General features: G+C 39.6%; 3 protein-coding genes and 2 non-coding genes across 8 annotated transcripts; 1 reads left to right on the plus strand and 4 right to left on the minus strand.

Moving 5' to 3' along the window:
* Positions 1-373: 373 nt before the first annotated feature.
* On the minus strand, positions 374-12763 carry LOC113678724 (endothelin-converting enzyme homolog). 2 transcript variants are annotated; one of them, XM_027195628.2, is made up of 17 exons: positions 11765-12763; positions 10596-10649; positions 9703-9819; positions 9366-9437; positions 8690-8817; positions 7857-8079; positions 6792-6890; positions 5985-6062; positions 5437-5540; positions 4985-5043; positions 4107-4161; positions 3888-3955; positions 3620-3756; positions 2974-3039; positions 2289-2384; positions 2024-2100; positions 374-1145 (listed from the first exon to the last, which is right to left on the minus strand). In XM_027195628.2, the coding sequence occupies exons 1-17, from the start codon at positions 12470-12472 to the stop codon at positions 1046-1048; spliced, it is 2241 nt and encodes a 746-aa protein (XP_027051429.2). In that variant the 5' UTR covers positions 12473-12763; the 3' UTR covers positions 374-1045. The 2 variants fall into 2 exon arrangements, with proteins under 2 accessions (XP_027051429.2, XP_089066168.1); XM_089210042.1 differs by lacking the exon at positions 2974-3039 and adding an exon at positions 3101-3166.
* On the minus strand, positions 5838-5909 carry Trnad-guc (transfer RNA aspartic acid (anticodon GUC)). Its single transcript has one exon. It is a non-coding gene; the product is annotated as a tRNA-Asp (tRNA).
* Positions 12764-13574: 811 nt separating the features above from the next.
* Positions 13575-13646, minus strand: Trnat-cgu (transfer RNA threonine (anticodon CGU)). The gene has a single exon. It is a non-coding gene; the product is annotated as a tRNA-Thr (tRNA).
* Positions 13647-14039: 393 nt separating this feature from the next.
* On the plus strand, positions 14040-18916 carry LOC113678726 (uncharacterized). The gene is made up of 4 exons (XM_027195630.2): positions 14040-15268; positions 17302-17851; positions 17932-18076; positions 18651-18916. The coding sequence occupies exons 1-4, from the start codon at positions 14283-14285 to the stop codon at positions 18794-18796; spliced, it is 1827 nt and encodes a 608-aa protein (XP_027051431.2). The 5' UTR covers positions 14040-14282; the 3' UTR covers positions 18797-18916.
* Positions 18906-23873, minus strand: LOC113678727 (zinc transporter ZIP12). 3 transcript variants are annotated; one of them, XM_027195633.2, is made up of 7 exons: positions 23742-23873; positions 23021-23167; positions 21608-21777; positions 21122-21256; positions 20781-21036; positions 20091-20278; positions 18906-19573 (listed from the first exon to the last, which is right to left on the minus strand). In XM_027195633.2, the coding sequence occupies exons 2-7, from the start codon at positions 23034-23036 to the stop codon at positions 19427-19429; spliced, it is 912 nt and encodes a 303-aa protein (XP_027051434.2). In that variant the 5' UTR covers positions 23037-23167; positions 23742-23873; the 3' UTR covers positions 18906-19426. The 3 variants fall into 3 exon arrangements, with proteins under 3 accessions (XP_027051434.2, XP_027051433.2, XP_089066170.1); XM_027195632.2 differs by having other exon boundaries at positions 23430-23843; XM_089210044.1 differs by having other exon boundaries at positions 23512-23825.
* Positions 23874-24154: the final 281 nt, after the last annotated feature.

The following is a 24154-nucleotide window of genomic DNA, read 5'->3' on the forward strand; positions in this document are numbered from 1 at the left end:
TAAAAGCTTCGAATATTCCGAACGTTCAGGACTTGATAAAATTCAATAAGACAATCATTCCATTCGTGCTTGTTGGATAGGAGATTGGTTACTGCCAACTTGGCCCTACGCGCCTAGTTGGCTGTTTACCATCTCATATCCGACGCGCGCTTAGGGAACAATTATTTAGTACTCGAGACTGGAGCAATGATCAAGCGTGGTCCGTTTAAGCACCCGCGATACGAGCCGCGAAGCCCGCGTGTTTCGAGCCAACTAGCGATAATGAACGCGCGAGGTAGGCGGAGAGTTCTCCGCATAATAATGAGGGCCTAACTTTCGTTCTCATATCCCCTAATTCTGGGCACCAGAATCACGATTGCATACAGGACAAAGGTGGGATTTTCAATCTTTATTCCGTCATTTGGTGTCTATAGGTTAGTACAGAAAATTATAACAGATTCATATGGCAAATCTTTAACTTTGAATGCGGTTAAAATTAATGCGCTAACTACCCATATATATGTCTTGTTCTTAACAAGAATAAAACAAGAGTAATCGCCCACCACGAACATTACAGGGTGACTGACGCAACGGTTTCAGTCCCTCGATTGTGACTTCCAGGAAAGTCGCTGGTGAAGAAGAACATCACCGGCCTCTAAGACCTACGTAGTGTAGGGCGTAAATTGTAAACCAAAGTGCGGTAATCACTGACGAGGGTAAAAATTCTAAGACTTAATCAAACCGCTAAAGTACAAACGCACGACTCGCAGGAAAGCAGTGAACTGAACATACACTTTTTCGATACTTTTGCTGGTTGCATTTACTTCGATTGGTTACTTGAGACAACACCGTATCTCATAGCGTGTTGCTTGTGATCGGTTGGAGTAAATATGTCGGCGTACGACATTTTTTTTTCAATACAATACTCGACTGTAAGACTGTCAACTGAAAACAGAAGAACTCGAAAATAAACCCCAAAAATTGCAAACGGTGTATGGGAAAAATAATAGCAAATTCAACAATTATGCAAGAGCACTTGTCCATATGACCTCCGTATGTCGTGCGTCTACCAAACTTCACATTTCTTCTTTGGGTTCATATATGATCCCGCTTTACACTTGAAAACATTAGAGAACTCCTTAAAATTTGATAAGGTACCAATAACCCTAAGAATAAAACCAATAACATTGCGTTAAGAAATAATGCTGAGGAAAAATTTCATAAGACAAATCCTTTCTTCATTTTTGTGCCCTTTACGGCGAACGTGCTGTATTTCCTCATTCAGGCTTTTATTCAAAAGGCCCCCACATTCCCTAAAGCTGAGAAAGAGGACGAGGTTCAGGAGCAGGAACAGCAGAGGAAAGGAAAGAAAGAGAGGAAAGGTAAAGGTAAAATCTGTATACCACACTGACTCGCTTAGCTTTTGGTGTTCATTGGGAAGGAATTATAAATGTCACCTATTCCTCTGGATGGGACACAAAAATCCAGAGCCGGTTACCCCACCCTCCCCACCTCAAAAAAAAAAAAAAAAATCTCGTCAGGTTTCTCTGACAGTTCGCCAGAAATTAAAAATTATTCGCCGAAGTAAAGGTGAAAACTGATTGATATTTACCAAACTGCGAAGTTGCGAGTTAAATATATCCACTACTTTCATCGACACTGAGGTGTTTTAGTGGATACCACGCAGAAACCAAAACTTTCAGTTTATTTCTGTCAATATACCGAAAATTGTTCGGAAATTAAACTCTTGAAGGGCGAGTTTTGTCTCTTCAGCTTCTCTAAGATCAATAGTACTTGCTAATCACTTCCGAATTAGCCAATCAGCGCTCGCAAAAAGTACTATTTTCCTGTGTGGTAGTTACTAACCATTGATACTCCTGAGATGTGCAAAAGCACTGAAAAAGTACCTCGTCCACAACACAACGCAATAACTTCGGTTAGAGGTAGGTTCTGAATCTATTGACGCGGGGTCTAAAACAAACGCTAACCATTCATTACACGCTTCTGTGTTTCTCAGAGAAAGGAAAGGAACCTCCAGTATTACCTGTACTTGGTTAGGGCGTGAACATCTTCCGTTACTGACAAGAATTCGGCGGCTGGAGTGGTGCGCGTACACTCTTTCTGCAGGGGAAAAATTTCGAAAGAACATCAGGTGTTTGTTCTCACCACATTTTGAAGTCATCCGTGATTTATTATTAAACAGACGCACGGCAGCATGGAATCTATTTGTTAAGTAGGAAAGCAAATGAAATTCACTCAGTCTGCAACACATTTTGAAATCCAGTTGGAAGTTGTGCTGTTCAATTTACCTGGGCATATCCGATAAAGAAAAGCTCTTGACTTGTCATGTTAAGCTCTGGTAGTACTTCTTCCCGTCCATTCTCCTCGATAAACGAATTGTAAGCCTGTCAAATAGACATAGGGTATTTAAAATAATAGGGAAAAAGGAAGATCAAGACACAATAGCTCCTTTATCATTAAAAGCTAGCAGAAGTTTTGACAATTAAAATGCAACTTCGGTAGAGCCAGCCACGACCTGCTCTCAGAGTTTTTGCGAGTTTTCCCGCGCCTTGTTCCTGAACTACATATTTTTATTAGAGATCTCTTAGGCTGATTCTGTTATCTGTTTTTCACTATTATTGGTTACTACATCAGCCTGGTCATACGTTTAACCGTTCTTTGCATCAAATACACGCATTTTGTCTCAAGATTTCATAGGTCGACTACATTATTTTCGTTTGTTATATAACTGGCTGTACTCGCGTACCCCAAGCCTTGCGTGGCCAAGAGGCAGGGACCTTCATCTTAGCGATGTAAGTAGGACCTCGGTTTGACATTAACCAGGCTGTTGTGATTTACATTTTTGGGATAAGAATCTTACGAGTAAATTCAAGCAGATGAACACACTTGACAAATGAATATTAGGCATTGAACTTGAACAAATTTCATAGGAGAACCTCGACGTAGCTGGGGTAATAAGGAAATAATTCTTACGTGGTAAGCAAGGTTGACTCCTCCCAAGTCAGCGATGTTTTCGCCAAGAGTTTTCTGTCCACTAATCTGTTTATCAAATAAAAAGAAAAGTACGATCACGTGAGAATTATCACGTGATATTGCTTACATGGTATGCTAGATTCAGGCCTCCTCCGTCTGCCACGTTTTCTTCCAAAGTTTGAAGACCGTTGATCTGGTCAATTGTTAAGAAAATGTTAAAGATAAAAAAAGTAATGAGAAAGACGGTGATCTAAAGACTGCACCCTGAACTCTGCCACGTGATTAAGATGGGGGCTCAAGCCTCGTCTTCGTGTCTACAACACAGTGCCTCTCTCAACTGAGGGGGGGGGAGGGGGTAAAAAATACACCAGGAAACTGTCAGGGAAATCTAAAGAACGACTTTGTGTTAACTTGCTATGAACTAACGTTTCTTCAAGAAGGAGTTCTTTGACCGTGCAGGTCAAAGGAGTCATAAGAAGGATTGTTATTGGAAAGTATGACTCACGTTTCGACAATCACCACTACCCATACCGTTCAACTCAAAAATGATACTCCTGGGTTCAAACTATGTATTAAAATCGGTTTAATACCTTTAATCCTATACATATCACTTAAACGCTGGTAAATAATCGCGTTTCGAACTTACGTGGAATTTGTTAAGGACTTTGTACTGTGAAAATTGCTCCACCAAGCATTTTGCTTTTTCTTGAAACATCTTGATCGCAGGCTCACTCCACTGAGTTCGTTTTTCAATAAGTTCACCATTCTTATCAAATTTTCGTCCTGGAAACATAGAGAAAAACATATTTCTCATCTCTAACGTTACAAAAGCAAAAACAGCTGTAAAAAAGAATTTAAAGCTCGGCATGTTGGGAGAACGAAGTTGCATGCTAAAATCATGTGAAAACTGTTACCTGTCGTATCAAAGCCATGCGTCAACTCGTGACCTAGCACGTGACCAATGGCACCGTAACTTAAGGACCTGAAACGAGGCAGTTTATGGGAAAACTTAAGAACTCACAAGGCGACGCCAGGTTAAGACAAAACAGTGCCACACAAATAAGAACTAGCGATTGTTGAAACACTTCATGAAAACGTTACTAGTTCGAAATGTTCAATTTTTGTGTTATCACCTTGGTATGTCGTTTCCATAAAAGAATGGCTCTTGCAGAATTCCCGCTGGTACAACTGAAAAAAATAAAGAAAACGTGTTTGTTGTAACATGTCGCCTCGTTCTAGCTTTACCATTTTTTCTCCGGTACATAATTGCTGCACATTGACATCACAGTGATATAACCTCAAAATGAATGCAATGTACCTGATTAGGAATCTAAACTAAGAGTTGTTTCTAACTGATACAAATTAAATAGAGTAATTAGTAATAATTTTGTAAAGTGGTCATCACTCATTATCTGAGTCGCGACCTTTCAAATGCACACTGCGATAATTCTTTAGGCAATGCAGGACCGGTTACACGTTTATTATGCTCGGCTGTGATTGGGCGGTGAAACTTAGTCCGAAGAGCTTGATTAAAGAAACTTACTGTCTGTTGAATAAAGGGGGTAATTTTCTAAAGAAATTGTGGTGCTGCATCGGTAAGAAAGTATATCAGGGTAATTTAGTGTTATCAACTGAGTTGATAACGTAAGTTGGCCACCGTAAAAAGTTTAAAAGCTTTTAAACTCTTCACTGTCTGTTGGGCCCAGTTTATGTAGCCCAGGTTCATCCATGCCAACAGTTTGAGCAGATATATGTTAATTGTCGAGTCGTCAACACCAGAGAAATCACGAGGAAAACGCACGAGAACCAGGCCCTTAGTCACACAATGACTACATGCGTAGCGAGACATAATCACAGTAGTCTGAATCACTTTTTCTTCACGATTAAAATTGTGTTGTAGTCGGTTCAAGAAATTTCCTTTACGAGCTGGTTTCTTGCTTTTTTTCAAGTTTTATTACTAATCTTAACCTTTGAATATCATGCCATTCGTGCGAATGATTGATTTCTTTACCTATTTCATTCTTAGTTATAACATAGAACGCGTTCACCAACTGAGGAACAGTTATCCACCTGTAAATAGAAGGAAAAAAACACAAGTTCTCAAATAGGACGGAGCAGAAAATGTCTATCATAACCAGCAAACAAGTTATTCCTGACAAATGTATTTTTCAGGGAAAAGTTTCTTGTAATAAACCTTAGCCAAGTAAAATTGGCAACGGTAATGGAGAAAAATTTCTCTTCAATCTTTTCCTCACCGTTTCCTTCGGAAATAATCTTTCATTATTAGCAAGTTTTCTCTATAATAATATCTCCTTGACAAGTTCTCCTAATCCCAAATTGCCGAGTTAGGTTTACTTGTGAGTACATGGAATGTTTTATCAAATGTGCCTAGTTTGAACAGTACCGGGGGAAAGTATGCATGGGCGACTTTTCTAAAAGTACACTAACAGTTACCCGACTTACTGATGTCTATCAACTGGGTTTCCCCACTTGTGGTAGGTTTGATAGTTGGAAAACTGGTCTGTGTTCAGTACGTTCTGAAACCACTGGTTCTCTGTAATGTTCAGCTAGTAGAAAAATCACGGGAAAAAAGCATTAAATAAACGGAAAGCTTAGAAAAATTATTGCATTGAAACTTGTCTTATGGCTGTCGGCGTTTGAAAGAAATCAAAATGTAGGTCGTGTCCTTGATCGGGAGGATGGGGCGAGGACACAGCTGCTATTTCATGCTCTAATTAAGTTTCGAAAAAAATCCAAAGGGTAGAGTAATAGCTTTAGTACAATTTTTCAGGACTTAAATGTTTCTTCCACCAAATAAAGCGAAAAAAAAAAAGAAAAAAAAAAAAAAAAAGAAAGTAATCATTCTCCCCGGCGGGGAATCGAACCCCGGTCTCCCGCGTGACAGGCGGGGATACTCACCACTATATTACCGAGGATGTTAACGGGTTAGCTAAATCAAGTATTGATAGAGATTTTTTTCAGCAACATTGAATCAATTTGTTTAAAATTACCATTTTATATCTTTCGGAAAATTTGTTTTCGTTCCACAAATAATCAGGATATCCAACTTGATAAAGTGCTGCATCCGCCTGAGAACCAAAGTAAGAAGTAAAATGTCAACCACATAAAAATTGGAGCAACTGGAAACTTTAAAAGGCACATGCACAGGGTATGAACCCCGAGGTCTCCATTTATCTGGCCACTTTTGAAAGTCATTGACTTTCAGCATGAATATTTCATTCAAGCTTTCTGAAGGTTCTTATCTGGTTATTTTACGCTTCGTTTTGACAAAATTTAGCATGGGCATAAAATCCACTTTCTTCTCTGTTGTTCTCAGAAACCAAAGGGGTCCAACAATAGATACACAGGGTGCTCGCACCTGTCGTCCAAACCCTTTCACTCCCAAATCAAATTTTTAATTCTCCTTACTATAAACAATACAATTCTTATAATGTTAGTTCAGAGAATTTAGTATTGGATCAATTCATTATCCCCAAATTAATATTTTTCTTTATTCTAATCAGTTATCTGGTTGATATTGTATTGATATTGTAAGGAGAAATTCTGTCCTGGTCACTCATGGGAGTTAAAGGGTTAAATGTCTTTATTTAAGAAACGTAAACGATCTATTGAGAAGGTTTTAAGGAAACTCTTCCCAAACGATCATTGACGATCATTAACGACACGTGCGGGTTCGATTGTTTCAAAAGTTTAAGTTCGTTTTTTTAAGACTGCACACAATCAAATCATTTTGAAAGGGATTTCCTTTTATGATTTCATTTAATACAAATATTTTGAACTCAACATCTTTTACTGACTTTTTCTCTGACGGCTTGGACAGTTTGATTATCGATCCAGCCCACCCCTGCCACTCGGTCTTTAAATGCCCGGATGATACCCTCCATCATAACTTCCACCTTGAAAAGAAAAATGGCGTGATCAGCTTTACGTAGAGGTTGTTGGAACATCTATGATAATGTAAAGTAAGGATCGTTTCACTGATAAAAAAACAACAATAAAGAAAAAAATCGATAGCAGTGAGAGGATCGTGAAATGCATGTCATTCTTGCGGTTCGCCTGAATTAGCCTATCAAAGAAAAATCATCATTATAATGATAAGAATGTCGAGAAAAAAGCCCTGTACACACTCAGTTACGAAAATGGAACAAAGAGAGGGATTCTTGTCCAGTTTTTTATTTTTTTATTTTTTTATTTTTTTTAAAGTTGATCGAGGAAGCCCAAGAAGGAAGAGTGCCAGAACGCCCTGAGGAGAGGAAAAGAGAAATTGGAGGTCTGCGTAAAGACCATGTAATTACCTGACCAATTGAGACCCTCAGTTTAGAAATAGAGAGATAGCCAAGCATTTCGAATGTAGGAAATTTTCACATTTAAGATGTCTCTTTGTAAAGGACACCCAGTTATAAGTGACACTGTCACTGAGCTGCGGCAAGTTCCCGGCCAACACGGTGTCGACGCAATACGGACTTCATCAACTCCTAAATTTTGAATGTTTAATGGAGTTTCAATGTAGCGTTCGTATTGTTAATAAACTCTCTGAACGCTCGAAATAAACTGGCACTATGCTATCGCCCAAAAATTCTGGATTTCTTTTTACGATATCACTACTCAATCACCCTTTTGAAAAAGGATGACGAAACAACACTGCTTCATGTAAATAGCAGTGATACAAACAGTAAATTATCGTGCGAGATTGTTCGTGGTAACGAGAGTTGACTATATGTGATCTAGCCTTGTTACTTTCACGATACAGTACCATTTCATATCGTTCAATCTCGTTCCCAGATTTCTCTGAGCCAAAACGAAAGAGGACCGGGCGCAAAAAGGACGAGAGGAACTGGGTGTGACGTTGGCGAGTTTCCTACCTTCTCCTTGCTGCTCGGACCAAAAGCACTTCTGATGAACAACGCTCCAAGCATTGGGCCAAGGATGTTGTTGGTGTAGCTAAAACAGATGTCTGCTCTGGTCTTGTTTCTTTTGCTTCCAAGAAGTTTCACTTTGAATTTCTGGTGAATCGCTCGGAATTCTTTTGAAAGGAGAGGCACGACATCCTTAATGGAGCGCCATACCATATACGTTGATAAAACACTAAGAAAAACAAAACAACATGAAGTAAATACCGCGCTGGGCTCATGACTAAGCAGGAGTTTTTAGATACTATGATATTAAGTAATTAGTCTGTGAATGTCACAGGGCTTTCTGTATTATTGCTGTCACTCTCCGCTCTATCTAGTGTCCGTCTCTTTGAAGATTGTCCGGAAGGAATAAAAACTTGAAAAAAAAATATGTATATATATATTTTAAAAGAAAGAATCACACAAAACATAATTTCCATCAACATATTCTCCTCCCACTGCTTAATCCCTCACAACATTTCTGTCGGTCGACCAAGTCACTAATTCGTCTCTTCCCTTAAAGCCTGATCTCATCCATGGCCCCCCGGCTGAAGAGACTGTACGCTTAAACCCTTTACACCCTGGCATCAGTATGCATATTCTCCGTACCATTCTCTAGATATGTCCTATGATATCAACAGGGAGAATTTGTGAACATTCAAGAACTTCTTTAGTTGGTGATCATTTCCTTTATTCTCCTGATCTTAACCTTTGATTCCCCTGTGAGACTATAAAGAGAAATTTGATGCTGATCACTCCAAGGGGTTAAGTTAAGCAACGGAGAAAAACTCGAATAAGCTCACCTCTTTTTGGTCGTGCGCAGTAGATTCAACATATTCTGTAAGTAGTCATTTGCTAGCACCACTACCAAGTCGTCTTTAGTGAGATCAGGCCTTGACAACACCTTTTGCAAGTGCTTCAGCCAAGGGAACTATGAACAAAGAAGCAAGAATTTATTACTTAAAGAGAGATGCTATTTATTTTTCACCAGAATAGGAAAAATATAAAATCTGAGCTTCCTTTTGGAATTGAACCTCAGACCTTCGGATTCCGCGGTTAAATCCTCTAACAAACACTGAATTTATCAGATAAAAAAACAATAAGTAACGTATTAGCATGTTTATGTGGCGATTATAGTACAGGATGGTGGCTATGATGGGGGTACCAAGAAAATTTTTGTAGGATTTCAATTATTTCCTTATTTTATCGCCTTCCATTGTGCTGTTAAATTTGCATAACTGCTAGTGGCTCGTGCGTGAAACGCTTTATAAACAAATGTTTATGATCGACCTGATTTGGAAGACTATCATTAGATTTGAGGCCCCCTATTTCCCCGAGGAGGTTTGTTGTTTGAGCTCTGCAGTAAAGTGAGGATCGTGAAGCTAAAAACATGGACCTGCGATCATTTCTCAGCGGCCTCTCTCTACGAAGTCATGTTGAGCCTCTGCGAGGGAGGGAGGGACCAATTTAGGGGTTTACCTCTGGAAGAGCCTCCTCCAGCTTGCCAATAGGAATCCGTACGTATTTCTTGGAAACTTTTGGAACCCAGTACTGTAAATGAATGAGGAACTCAGTAATGCTGAATTTCTCTTAAATTTAGGAAACTTGGAAGGGTATTCTCGGCTACCAGTTTCTTGCGCCTGACGGAAAAAAGCCTTTACTGGCATCTTTTATAAAAACGCATAATGTAACTTAAATTGACTCAGTAATACAATATATGAGTTTGTCAGAAATTTTTGCTTCTCTCTAAAAATCAGATGTTCTTCTTTAAAAAAAAAATGACTGGTGTATATTTGAATGTGAATTTTTCACTCACCAGTGCAAGTTTTCCCTCAAATAGAAGCAAATCCTTCATTGCTCGTTTGGAGTCTTTTTTACTGACCCCAGAAAGACTCGTGATAATTGACATGTACTTCCATACTTCTTTTAAAACCTGAGGCAAACAACAAAAGTCAGTAACCTCAAAGACACATGAAAATAAGCGCGTGGTGTTCGTAGGTAAGATTTCTCATAGCAATCCAAAGGAGAAAGATAACCTGCAGTGCATTGCGGACACTTGAACTCAAAGTGCTAGCATCGATTTTCGGGGGATAAATGTGGAATACATTTGATTCGAGAGATTATTCTTACTTTTATTTGAGTGGTTCCGTTTTAAGTGACCGTTCAATACAGGTGGAAAACAACACAAACAGGCCGTAGGGACTTGGTCAAAGGTGAAAATTACAGTACGTAACGGGAAAAAATTGTGGGACTTTAGCAGTCGACCGCTTAATACAAGGCGACCGCTGAATACAGTTTCGCTTAATACAGGTTCGACTGAACACTGTAAGTCTACGTGGCTATTTCCTTCCCAAGAGACCGTTCATTATTTACCGCCGGAGGGGCAGGGTTGGAGGATTTTGGTTGTCCCACAATGAAATTTACCTGAGATCCCCATAAGGCCATGTAGTACTCTAATGACCTCCCCCTCCCCCCCCCCCCCCCCCACCACTCATTGGCAGCCATTTTTCTACAGTACTCCTTTTAAACTCTGTTTGAGACGACTGACCCCCCCTCCTTTACCCCGTGGAACAATGTGATTCTCCCCCCTCCTCCATCCCCCGTCCCCTCCCCTCAGGCGATTAATTGAGACTGGTCCCCAAAAAATAACATCTAACAACTCCTTACTCTGAAAATCAATGAAAATTTTTATTAGCTTTGGCTTCTTACCTTTTTGCTTGTGAAATAGATGATTTGTGGAAGGTTTAGAGTTGCCTGGTCAATCTAAAGGAAACAGGAACAAAAAACATATCGACAAAAACCGCTAATACATATTTACCTTGATCCTCTTTACAATTCCTATATATAAGTTTTATGGCATTAAAAATCATCGTATTTCGACGAAGGTTATCTTTATTACAATGAATAGGCTCATGGAGATAATTGGCAAACGCGTGACATAGTCATTTGTTACTACAGAAGTCTAATGTAAAAGTGCAGAACAGGTCTCAGTAAAGAACTTGTGGCTACTATGCTAGTCCAACGAACTCTTATAGATGTGCCCAAACCAGTCTATAAGTTAATCTTCGTAGTGGACAATTTTTTTTAAATAAAAAGATGTGTAGAAGAGCATTCTGTGCCATCGAAATTGTGCTTGTCTAAATGGCGATCTGATCGAAGTTATATTATTTAATTGATAACTATCTCTTTGGATGACCTAATTCGAACATAATGGTGAGGCACTAAATACTTAAGGTGCCTTTCGTCAAAGAGACCCTTATCTAAGCTGGAGCCAGGTAAATCTGAAATAACTTTGGTGTAAGGAAGTGTATGGTAACCTCGGAGGCCAAAAATATTAACCATTCTCGCCTAGTTTTTAAGGTTTCCAGGGAAACTTGTTTTAGATTCACCCCCATTTCAAAGACCTATTACATTTTTTTCCTATTCTTAGGAAATGTCTAACGTTACACTTCTTTTCTCATTCAGATTTTTTCTTAAAACCAGAAGGCGCCAAAATACTTTGTTACGGTAGCAAAACAAAAAAACAAAAAAAAGGCCAAAGGAAAATCTGCGATGAACTTGCGGTATGTCTCAAGTTCTCAGCCCCCTCCTAGTGGGGGTCAATTTATTTGTATTAGGACAAAGCTCTATCAATACCTATACCAAGGCAAATAGACACACACTTAACGAACTGTCAGGGAACCCGAAAAAAGTCTGGCCCTATAATGTGCAAATATATTGGAATGCTCTTAACGGGGGGGGGGGGGGGCAGAAATATCGCTCCACCGAATAACAAGGGCAAGCGTCAGAGTTACGATTCTCCTGGCTTTTATGCCGTTTAACCATTAACATCGACATGCGTAGAGAAATAAATTTTCTTTCTATGTATAAATACTCACCAGAATGACATATTTTCTTTCTGCGCTTCCCTTCTTCTTGACGGGATCTTGAATAATATTTACACTGAAGAATACTTCTACGGGATAGTTCTTCTGCACATAGCCTAGCGTATCGTAGAAGCTCCACTTCTTTGCTCTCCAGTTTTTAGCTAGAGACCAAGATCCTAAGCTTTCAATGTAATCTAACAGCGGTTTATTTCCAAGATGGTCGATGGCTACCTCATTCAAGCACGACCTGTAAAAATTCTTTACTTTCATCAGCGTTTCCGTGTTATGAGATCCATCGGCAAGAAGATTTTGTTTCATAATTCGTTCGTTATTTTTGGACAGTTGTGTTATCCTTGAGAACTGCAGATGCCCTTTAGGAACTGGATTCTCCTTGATCCACTGACCACAAGCATACTCGTAAAAATTGTCGCAAGGGTCCACCGACGCATTGCGAACTTTTTGGATTAACTTTGAAATCGCTTTACAACTTTCTGATTGGCAGATAGGTCCAGGCATAATACTGTTTTGTTCACTTTTATCTGAACGAGCGGGTTTTGTCGAATCGATTTTTAAAGGCGAAGCGCTTCGAACAGGAATATTGTCTTTAGGCAAACTAGCGCATGAAACTAAAACGAGAAAAATAACATTTAAAGCAAAAACCTGGATATGGTGTCCTACGATCGAGTCAACTCCTGTCCTAAATAATTTCCTTCCTTCCATGTCGGCTCCAGAAGGCTGTATGTTACAAAGTGACTTATTTTGTGCTTACGACATCGGTTCCTTGATTAAAATCTTTTGAGAGGAGAAAAAGGTGAGAGGTTCTTTCGTTGCGGCTCAGTCTTCTTAGAGAGAAGACGATAGAAATACTTTTCTGTGATCTTTCTCGAGTGAGAAGTTGTTCAGGTGATTACGGAATGTGACCGGTACCTGTTTTGACAAGCGAATATTTCGTCTTGCCACCTGTTGAAGGGTAGGAGGAAATATGTCGAGAAAAATTGCAAAAATAAATCATTGGTTGCTCAAACAATACTCTTGGTAAAAACTGATCAAAACTGTACCTTTACAGCCAAAAAAACAAAACAATTGAATAAAACAAGACAAAAAAAAAACTAAAGCTCTTCTCTTAACACTAAGTTCTATCGGGGCTTTTAAGTAGGATATAAACGGATGGGTTCATATCCCAGGGAATTTTATATTGGGGGATGGAGAGAAGGGGGTTTTCTGGAAGATTTTGTGTCAAGAGAATTTTATATGTTTGTGAGTATATTTGATGTGAGGTGGAATAAAGTGGACTTCTGACCTATTTTTGAGTCAGTGTGAGTTAATGACCTAAAAAGTTTAAAAAAGGGAATTTTTTAAAAGCCTTACATCATACTTAAGTATAATAATCTAATTAATAGCCTAAAATTGTTTAAAAAAGTAGAGTTTGGTCCCGTTGAAGAAAAACAATGATGGTGAATGTAATTAACTGTTTAAAATGCGCAATATTTTGATTTGTTGTGTTGCCTTTGAAAACGCATAGTTAGACGTTAATCGATATGAAAATTTTGTAAAAAAAAAAAAGAAAAAGAACACCATCCTGAGTCACAACACCAATCATAACATTACAATTTTAAGGTTGATGTGTAAATGGTTGGTGTTCATTCAATACATCAATTTAAAGGACTAAGGGTATATTATTTCAACTTTCCGTTCTATAAAGACATTTTTCATAGCCATGTAGAAGATAGTAACAGTCTTCTTTAAAAGGGGACAGAAAAATGGGACAGAAAATGGTCTTGAAGATTAGGTAGCTAAATCAAAAGAATTCTAGTATAAAAGCAGCCCTGTAGGAGGATCGAACTCCCGACCCCTGGTTTACGAGACCAGTGCTCTGCCACTGAGCTAACAGGGCTACGCGATAGAAGTTTTCATTTCATTAGAGATATATACTTTTGGTCGTCAAGTGCTCCATCATCATTGCATTTGAAATTTTGAATAAAATTTTGGAAAAAAAAAAAACACAAATAAACCGTTCCACTTCTTCAAAGCAGAATATGAATGGCTCTCGAAACATCATGGATCAAAGGCATCAGACTACTTTAAGCGGCTTATAAATTACATTGAACATCTTATTCTACAGGAACTTCTTTTCATTAGTAACATTTTAATCTATTTAATAGTCTAGATATATATTTTGAGTATGCTTCTATCTTTTTATTTTCCAAAAGTAAACATTTGAACCACGCGGTTACGCATTCCTGCTAAAAAGTTCCCGTTTCTTTGGAAATGACTGACAACAGCTTATGCAAAATTTCAATGGGTTGCAAAACAACACAACCATCATCAGACGACGAAAGAACCATTTCCGATTCCACGTTCGATTGCAAGTGATTTTGACTTACTAAGGGTCACCCTTGTAACAAAGGAATAATCACCGTCTTTGGGAAGATCAAAAAGTTGGAGCGTTTGTTCTCACGATCTTTCCTGCGTCACATAGTGTAAAATCTCACGGAAAACACTTGTCGAATATTTCGTGATTTTTGAAACAATGAGATCTTCAAGTATGAGAAATGTGCTCCGACTTCTGGATCATATCGGCAGCGTTCTCTCCGTTCTGGCTTTAGTGTTGATTTACAACCATGTCACAAAGAAGCACGAAATAGGCGAGTTGAAAAGATTACAGAACATATGGCAGAAAGAGGTTTCAACAAAAACTTCGGCACCACAAGATGACAATAAGAAAATTATGGGAAAAATAGCAGTTCAGGTTTGGTCAAACGTTTGTGGCGGAAAATTGTCAAATTTGCTTCACTCTCCTTTCTTTCCACGGTTTTTCGACGAGTTATACTTCCTTTCAAACACGAGGATTCAGTTAAATCGAAGCAACTATGGCCAGCGTGCATTCGGTTATTTACATCCACCAGAAACCGGTTATTACAAGTTTGTCCTATATTCCGATGATGGATCAGAATTCTGGTTTGGTGCAAATGAAAGCTTGGCGAGTTTGAAACTTGCCGCGAGCGTGGCCATGCGTGATCACGTAGGAAGCGCTCCTGTCGGCGAAATTCACTTCGATTCACAGATTTCCGATGATTTTCTGCTCGAAAGGGGAAATAAATACCCACTGGAGATTATTCATCTTCAAGGCACCGACGCTGATTTTGTGGAATTGCACTGGATTCGACCTGGGAAACATTATTTGGAGGTCATAACATCGGAGTACATTTCGCATTCTGCAGAATCGCGCCTCGTATCTCAAATCGAGTTTTCGAAGGCTTCATCGGATAGCCAATTAAAAGTTACAAAGCCTTATCTCGTCTCGTTCCTCACGGACAGTACTGTGGAACGCACGCTTCCCACGTGCAGCTATACGCTTCCAACCGCGACTATGCTGAATGTACCCCGTTTCCATGGATACAAAGCTATTCAAGAAATAATCAGAGTAACTAATAATGACCGGAAATGGCAGGATAACGTGGAAGCAAAGTTGGTGGTAAATCTTTTTATGGCAGGACTCGAAAAAGTTTTCCCAAAGTAAGTCTGTATTTTGCAAACTCTCAAACGACAATTTAATTTCGTAACAGTACCTCAGTCAATAAGTCAGTTGGTCAGTCGGCGGGCCAGTCAATAAGCCAGTCAGTCAATTAATAGGCAGTGAGTCAGCGAGTCAGTCAGTGAGTCAGTCAGTCAAGAATCATTGAGACAGTAAGTCGGTGATTCAGTCAGTGAGTCAATGAGTCAGTCAGTCAGTCAATAATCGACGAGTGAGTGAGTGAACGAGTGAGTCAGTCAATAGTCAGTGAGAGTGAGTCAGTGAGTCGGTGAGTCAGTGAGTCAGTGAGGCAGTGAGTCAGTGAGTCAATCAATGGTCAAAGAGTTAGTGAGTCAGTCAATCAGTCAGTCAATAGTCAGTGAGTCAGTCAATCAGTCAATCAATAGTCAGTCAGTCAGTCGATCAATAGTCAGTCAATCAGTCAATCAATAGTCAGTCAGTCAGTCAGTCAATAGTCAGTCAATCAGTCAATCAATAGTCAGTCAATCAGTCAATCAATAGTCAGTCAATCAGTCAGTCAATAGTCAGTCAATCAGTCAATCAATAGTCAGTCAGTCAGTCAATCAATAGTCAGTCAATCAGTCAATCAATAGTCAGTCAATCAGTCAGTCAATCAGTCAGTCAATCAGTCAATCAATAGTCAGTCAGTCAGTCAATCAATAGTCAGTCAATCAGTCAATCAATAGTCAGTCAATCAGTCAGTCAATCAGTCAGTCAATCAGTCAATCAATAGTCAGTCAGTCAGTCAATCAATAGTCAGTCAATCAGTCAATCAATAGTCAGTCAATCAGTCAATCAATAGTCAGTCAATCAGTCAATCAATAGTCAGTCAATCAATAGTCAGTCAGTCAGTCAATCAATAGTCAGTCAATCAGTCAATCAATAGTCAGTCAATCAGTCAATCAATAGTCAGTCAGTCAATCAATAGTCAGTCAGTCAGTCAATCAATAGTCAGTCAGTCAGTCGATCAATAGTCAGTCAATCAGTCAATCAATAGTCAGTCAATCAGTCAGTCAATAGTCAGTCAGTCAGTCAATCAATAGTCAGTCAATCAGTCAATCAATAGTCAGTCAATCAGTCAATCAATAGTCAGTCAATCAGTCAATCAATAGTCAGTCAATCAATAGTCAGTCAGTCAGTCAATCAATAGTCAGTCAATCAGTCAATCAATAGTCAGTCAATCAGTCAATCAATAGTCAGTCAGTCAATCAATAGTCAGTCAGTCAGTCAATCAATAGTCAGTCAGTCAGTCGATCAATAGTCAGTCAATCAGTCAATCAATAGTCAGTCAATCAGTCAATCAATAGTCAGTCAGTCAGTCAATCAATAGTCAGTCAATCAGTCAATCAATAGTCAGTCAATCAGTCAATCAATAGTCAGTCAGTCAGTCGATCAATAGTCAGTCAGTCAGTCGATCAATAGTCAGCGAGTCAGTCACTCAGTCAATAGTCAGTCAGTCAGTCGATCAATAGTCAGCGAGTCAGTCACTCAGTCAATCAATAGTCAGTGAGTCAGTGAGCAAGTCTGTAACTCAGCCAATCAATAGTCAGTCAATTACTGAGTTAGTCAGTCAGTCAATCAATGGTCAGTGAGTCAGTGAGCAAGTGAGTGAGTGAGTCAGTAAGTCAGCCAATTAATCAGTCAATCAGTGGTCAGTCAGTCAGGGGGTCAGTCGATGGGTTGGTGGCTCTTCCACTTATTCATTCATGCATTCCCGCATTCAGTCACTCATTCAGTGTGGAAGTCATTCATTCTCTTATTCAGACAGTCAGTCATTCTTTCATCCATTAAGCCAATCAGTCGGTAACCTACTCGGACTGTCAACCTGTCTTTCAGTCTAATATCAGGCATCAGTAAGAAAAAATACATATGTGCTCTTAATATGGACAAGAAAAAAAAGGGTCCGCTGGACCTCATTCTCTTTTGATAGAGAAAGGAACATAAGAACTTAAAAAATGACTGAAAATACAATAACTAGAGTTCTCTCGGCAATTTTTTTTTAATCATTCTCCAGAAAGTACCTCGTCGAGAGAGTTCTTACCCTCGAGCGCATGGCAACAAAACAAGAGAACAATGCTGTTCTTTATTTTCTTGAGATAGAATTAAGCTGTGATGCTTTAGATTACACAGAAAGAGTCGCAGAGTATGTCTATTTACAAAAGAACGAAGTTGGTAAAAACTCACAAGAGAAGGACGTGCAACTTTGTTATCCGAGGGATCTGGGCTGGAAGAAGGAAATTTCAGTTCATTTGATTATTGCCGTTGATCGTGAAGGTCAACGGCTGCATCGTTTTATTGAAAGAGTGGAACAAATTGTGCGAGAGAGCTTAGAGGTCGATTTTCAGTTGGTGATTGTTCACTCTGGAAAATCGGGCTTAGACGTCGAAAGGACTTTGCAAGCCACTTCGTTGCAGAAGTACAAGGTTGAAAAATTGAACGGGGAGTTCTCTTTGACGCGCGCCATTAATTCTGGAGTAGGACTGGTGCGGAGTTCACAGAGTATTGTTCTAACTAGTGACGTTCATACGGATTTTCCAGCGGATATTTTTGAAAATTGTCGAAAGGTAAGCTCTAGAATGATGAAGCTCATTCTGTTGATTATTGTTAAATTGATCTAAATGTTATTTGCTCTTTTGGGTCACAGCACTGCATAGAAGGGAAGATGATATTTGCACCAGTCCTTTTCGGCTTGAATTGTGGGGCGTATCCCGCTGAACCGCATGGATCATGGGATGACCGGGGTTACCAAACGATCGGCATTTACAAGAGCGACTGGGATCGGCTTGGAGGTTAGGAAGGTTTTTTTTTTCATACTTTTTTTGAACAATTTTCAAAACAGCGCTAAAGGTATTCGGGGTTTCATTGGTTGTTTGACACGCTTTCCAATTTTCTAGAAAACTGGGGCTTTCCTTCCAGCAATCGGATGTAAAACTGAAGCTTCCCGTGCCTTGGTCACTCGAATTTTCCGATGCGTCATGCAATTTCCTTTTTTAACTCGGTGCTTTCATTAATTCCTTTCTTATTGGGCATTGTCGTTTGATCTTGTGACAATTAAAATGCGCCTTAGCTCTTTTTCTCTACCACATGGCGAATTCATCTCAGAAAATAGAAACGGCAGCAGTTGATCTTTTCATCCCTCATTCTCTTTTTTCACAATCCTCTACCTTTGATTTCCTTTTTTAACTCGGTGCTCTCATTAATTACTTTCTTATTGGGCATTGTCGTTTGATCTTGTGACAATTAAAATGCGCCTTAGCTCTTTTTCTCTACCACATGGCGAATTCATCTCAGAAAATAGAAACGGCAGCAGTTGATCTTTTCATCCCTCATTCTCTTTTTTCACAATCCTCTACCTTTTTATAGGAATGGATAAAGGAACAGCAGATCATTTAGCCGCCTGGGACCTAATGGATCGCATTTTATCCAGCGGTTTGCACGTGGCACGTTTGAAGACTGAAAATCTGTTTCGCTTGTTTTATCCCAAGCCACGTGATTTAAACGTAACATAGCTTGTCAATTTTATAAAAGAGAAAGTTGATTGAGGACAAAAACGACTTTACAGCAATAAAAATGCTATAAATGGACATTAAGTAAACAAGAGAGAATTCTATCACTCGCTTTCGTAAAAAGGACAGAAATATTATTTCGTTCTAATTCTTTTGCAAGCCTAATTTTACAGTGATAAGACCAAGATCTGTGTTCAAGGATTACCAGATATAAATTCATGTTCGACATGAATATGAAAGCAATCTTCGCAGTAATAAACAGTACTTAAGCAGAGTATGTTGGTTCGTAATAAACTCAATAAGTGATGAATAACATACTGACCAGCTCCCAGTTGTCTTGTTAGCTCAGTTGGTAGACTGATTGCACCGATATCGCAGAGGTCAAGGATTCAAATCCCGCACATGCCTGAATTTTTTTGGCAGGCCTTATTTTCACTTCTGCTTAAGTTGTGTTCATTACTGCGAAGTTCGCTTTCATGTTCATTTCGTTTTTGATTACCGCTTATTTCCCATTGGCTACGAGAAAATTCCGCTGGAATCACTCTCTTCAGACTGACCTCAACAACATTTTACTTTTGCTGTGCGAAAAGGAAGCCGAGGGGTAACTACAAAAAATCATTTCCATAGTATTAACTACTGCAACGATGTCCTTATCGTTTCTTCAAAAACGGCTAACGTCATCATAATAGCAAATCCGAGCAAAAGTCCAAGGTTTTGTAGAAATATAACTCGCCGTTTTTTATCAGATCTTGATGTTATGCTGGCGAACATCTCTGGAACCTGAAATGGGAATAATGAAGCTTTATTTGTCATGGTAACAGTAACTTTAAAGCACAAAAGGATGGAATGCTAGCTTTCTCCATTTCTTTTTGTCGATCTCAAAATTTTCCATCTTTCTTACTCTGTTGAAACGCTCGATGCTTTCGATGCTGATCCTGACAGTACGTGTATGCGGCTCGCGTGTCAGAGATGAACCTAGTGATAGGCTGACCCACCGCAGAGTCTCTTCGGTTCAGTGGAAGAGCGATGGAGCACGAAACCCGAAAGTCTGAGGTTCGATTCCTCGTTAGGACTCAGAATTAGTCATTCTTTGTCCCAAGCTCGTGACAAGACGAAAACACATAACTTACAAAATTTCATTAAAGCATGTTCTTGTTTCTTCAATTTGACTCTTTACACTAAAACATTGGAGTCTCGACTTGGGAGTCCAAGCATATGTTTGAGAGTGTTATCATGTTGCATCATGGGAGCAATTACATTCCATTTCATGAACAAGGAATATACGGTCACTACTCACCATTTCTGCCAGTGCTACGTAAAGAAACATTCCTGCAATGACGGCAAATATCCAGGGCGTCATATTCAGACTGGCGCTTAGGGTCGCTCCTACAAGTATGCCCGCGTATGAGCATAGGTAACAGAAACATAACAGACCCAGGGCCTCGCGGAAACGCAGACCAGACGAGACAAAGATGGCAAAATCACCTAGAGGAAATTAGAAAAACGAAAAAAGGATTTTGCAGTGCTGCTGCTTCTGACAACTCAATCGATGGAACCCCATGCATATTTTCCATACTGTAATATATAAATTTCCTAAGATGCTGACAAGGAGAATTTGTTAAACTAACAATAGCTTCCTGAGTTCGCGATCATTTCCTTTATTCTCATGACCTTGATGCTTGATTAAGGGATGATAATGTCAGGAGAAATTCCATGCTGATCATTCTTAGAGATTAAAGAGTCAATGAACAGATTGGGTTGTATTTCATGCAAGTTGTGATTCTTTCAATGTCTTTTGTTCTCAAAAAAATTATACATGCCCAGTTTACAATTTGCCCATTGCATATTTTCCCTACGTGCACGTGAATGAAAAGAGTTTTCAACCCATGGGCGCAATACCCACACCAAATGCGTAGGAGCTTGCAAATGTAGTGAGGCTACACTCGCTGAGCATAAAAGATTGATATGTAATTGGTCATTTCCTTACCTACTGCGTGCGGTATTTCATGAAATAACACAGCTAGTGTCGTACTGAGTCCGTCCCCTGATGATTTTGAGAAAGCTGCTCCTATAGCTATTCCATCGCACGATGTGTGTAGTACTTCACCCACTAATATCGTTCCTATGAGCGTTTTGTTAATTTTGGCCGCAGACTGCTCTCGCTTGGCTTTGGTTTCTGCCTCTAGCAGGCCCTTGTTCTCAAGTGGATCAGGTGACGTAGTATGAGAGTGAGAGTGACTACCCTAGAAAATGAGATTGTGTTACTGTCATAGTGCGTGACTTAGGCACAGCAGACAACCATGCCAACCACAGTTTTGTTCTCCTTACCTCCATAACTTGAAAAAAGAGATGGAATAGGTAGAAGGAATAAATACTGCACACAACCAAGAAGGAACGCCATAAAAGTACGCTATGAGTAGATTCTGTAGCACCAGCGTCATGGTCGTGATGTTGAGATAATGCCTAAAGAATTTGAGATTGAAGTACTGAAGTTTAGTGCCAGAGGTAATCAAGAAATGCATGTGTTTTGCCTCACTCCACTCTGTGATTGGTCAAGAAAACTCGTACAACCCTCTCAACTGATCAGATGAAAAGCTAAGACTTTTCGCCATTGAGATAATCTGACATTGTTTTGTCCAGGATACTGTCCTATACTCGCTATCTTTCTAATCCACTTTTGCGATTTTTTCAGTTTCGGCTCTTGGGAAACTCGTTTTTAACACGTCCTATTCCCAAATCCATAACCACTTTGAGATTGAGCACAGTTCCTAGTGTTCATTAGAAATACACTTTTAAGTTGTTAGTTTTACTTACGTGCGGCAAGAGGTGAAAGATCGCGTCGCCGGTGAGACAAGCAGCTCCAAGAGCGATGAGCACTGTGATTGCGTCTTTACAATATCTACCAAGGGCGGGACATATAACAGCTGATGACAGCACAGACAAGAAGAAAATGACAGTCTCTGCTCCGCATCCCTGGAGAATAACTGAGGGCGATAACATCAAAGTTATTACCAATCACACGGTTCGTCAATGACTTCAACGCCACCATCCTGCCCAAGGTACAGGCATAATTTATCGCCCGTGTGGGAAGGACTTTCTTTTTTTTTTTAGAAGGGGGGAGCTAGTGGTATTTTTTTTTCGTCGCCAACAATGTATAAAGGGGGGGCCGGGGACTGTAGGGAAACTGACTGCCAATTAACTGCCAATTAACTGCAAATGTGCAACCGTGTAATTATAGCTGAAATGTAATGTAACTACTTGGCCGTGAAGGGTCTGGGTATGAGACGAAAATTGTGTATCTAGGCCCAAAAATTAGACATAAGCACGAGAACAAGAAACACAAAGCACATCATTAGGCCTATTTCACGCTAGTCTCTCAGAAAAAGCGCATCGGTGATCTATCTTGCCATGGCAGGCAGAGTGTGTTTTAAGTGAAAATTACACTTTTGTGGTGGAAATGAGTCGGTTCTGTTGACATAGCTTTATTGATCATATGGCAACCTGTCTTAGCAACGTGGCAACGATGCACGATATCAGCTGTATTTAAATTAATGTGAAATTTCATTTCCGACATTTGCCCTTTCAGCTTTGAGTAAACGCAGGTTCAATACACAGACACTTTCTCAAGTGCAGATACTGCGGCCTGAAAAATATTTCCATCGTTCAACTTTCAATATCTTTTTTCCTATTCACTGCATTTCATTTTTAAGAATCGATTAGTCGCCCAGTTTGCGAGACATTCGAAAAATTACTGTATTTGCATATTTTTTTTATTTGAGGAGAGCCGGTAATATATTTACTCTGCACACTGTCGAACGGAGAGCATGGCTTATTTTTCGCAAGATCCTGTTTATACAACGATCGCAATCATTGCAGAATTAGGAGAGATCAAACCATATTTTTCGTGTAACGAGGAGCACAAGGTATATTTTCCCTTCCTCCTTCTCCCCCCTGTGAAATGGAGAGCACGTCGTGGTTTTTTGGAACGGGTACTGTTTATCCAACGATTGCATTTAGCGGAGTTAGAAGAGATCAAACAGCGTAAAGAAAGGTTAAAATATTTACAATTACATCAAATTGACTTTAAGATGTGTTGTGGTCGCACTATTTTTTAATCTAAAACTTAAAATTTAAAACCAATGATGTTAGGTTCGCCAATCTGGCTCGTCAACTGCTTAAATTCTCAAATAATTCATTTTGAATTGAGAGATCACTTTCAACACTCACCTCTGGTAATGGACATGGTCGAGTGCCGTTCCTTCGGTCGATGCGGACGTTTTAAGCGTTCGGTTTTTTTAATCCCTTTTTTTGGCCGGAACGAGGCAAAATTTCTCTTGTTAAATTAAAAGAAGACGTCTTCACAAGTGAAGAACACTGAGGAAATAATAACACATAAATATCTATAGAGAAGCAGGTAGCAAGGTCACGTTTTTAAATGCTGTTTACAGAGAAGGGATTACAATGACTAAAGCCACCAGTTCTGAACCAGGTAAATCGCAGCTTTGAAAAAAAAAACGAAGTCTGGGTACGCGGCAGTTTACCTGCAGGAGATTAGGTGCATTTTAAAAGTACTCACCGATCAGACTCGCGGGCCAGTATGTTTTAATTCTCATTGGGAGAAATATCGAGTGCTTACCTTAGTTAGATTCAGTCTTGGCTCAAATATACAGTTTCGCAATCAGGGAATACGAGTCGTATATCTCTTATTACCCATTCACCTTTTAAATATCCTTTTCAGAGTGGAATAACCATGGAGTTGACTTTTTGACTGACCGAATACGAGCCTTCAAAATAAATTATGATGAAAAATAGGAGACAAAGGCTAAATATTCCAAACGGTACCCGTATTTATCAAAAGGCCTGCTACTGATATTTCAGCGTACACGAAAAAGCGTTCTAGGAGAAGGTAACGTAACGTTACTTTTGCGAACGTGTTCTTCATCCTTACATTTCCAATAGTTACCAACGGCGATGTTTTAAGGGGGTTTGCTTTCCACTTGTTGACCGCCTCTTAAGTCGAAATTATTTCCTCTCAGGTGGTGTCAAGAATGATACACAAATTTGGCACAATCTTACTAGACATGAAAGTTGCTATGGCAATGCGAGTCAATAGAGGGAAACTCGTGCGCGCGCGTGCAGCTTTGTTGTGTGAAATTAATTTGTTCGCAGAACGATGCTCTTTGAGAAGCAGACATCGAGTCTTTAAGTACCAGTTATCGCTTGGCGGGGAGGGGAGGGTGGGGAGCTGAGGATGTTTGGTACGATCAGGTGGTTTTCAAAGGCACGGAGGAGGATCAGTCGTCTCTAACAGAGTATGAAGGTGGAGGACTGATAAATTTTAATTTGACGCAACCAAAGTCC

Source organism: Pocillopora damicornis, chromosome 6, assembly GCF_964200805.1.
Source record: "Pocillopora damicornis chromosome 6, jaPocDami1.2, whole genome shotgun sequence".
Lineage (NCBI taxonomy): Eukaryota > Metazoa > Cnidaria > Anthozoa > Scleractinia > Pocilloporidae > Pocillopora > Pocillopora damicornis.

Excerpts from the sequence above, each read along its gene's own strand:
- LOC113678724 (XM_027195628.2), bottom strand. The coding sequence starts at position 12,472 with ATGGAAGGAAGGAAATTATTTAGGACAGGAGTTGACTCGATCGTAGGA. Across the intron at positions 10,650-11,764 it reads AAAGAAAATATGTCATTCTG|ATTGACCAGGCAACTCTAAA; the intron begins GTGAGTATTTAT and ends TGTTTCCTTTAG. Across the intron at positions 6,891-7,856 it reads GTCCGAGCAGCAAGGAGAAG|GTGGAAGTTATGATGGAGGG; the intron begins GTAGGAAACTCG and ends TTTCTTTTCAAG.
- LOC113678726 (XM_027195630.2), top strand. The coding sequence starts at position 14,283 with ATGAGATCTTCAAGTATGAGAAATGTGCTCCGACTTCTGGATCATATC. Across the intron at positions 15,269-17,301 it reads CTCGAAAAAGTTTTCCCAAA|AAAGTACCTCGTCGAGAGAG; the intron begins GTAAGTCTGTAT and ends ATCATTCTCCAG. Across the intron at positions 17,852-17,931 it reads TTTTTGAAAATTGTCGAAAG|CACTGCATAGAAGGGAAGAT; the intron begins GTAAGCTCTAGA and ends TTTGGGTCACAG.
- LOC113678727 (XM_027195633.2), bottom strand. Across the intron at positions 21,257-21,607 it reads TCTTTCACCTCTTGCCGCAC|GCATTATCTCAACATCACGA; the intron begins GTAAGTAAAACT and ends CAAATTCTTTAG. Across the intron at positions 19,574-20,090 it reads ACGTAGCACTGGCAGAAATG|GTTCCAGAGATGTTCGCCAG; the intron begins GTGAGTAGTGAC and ends TTCCCATTTCAG.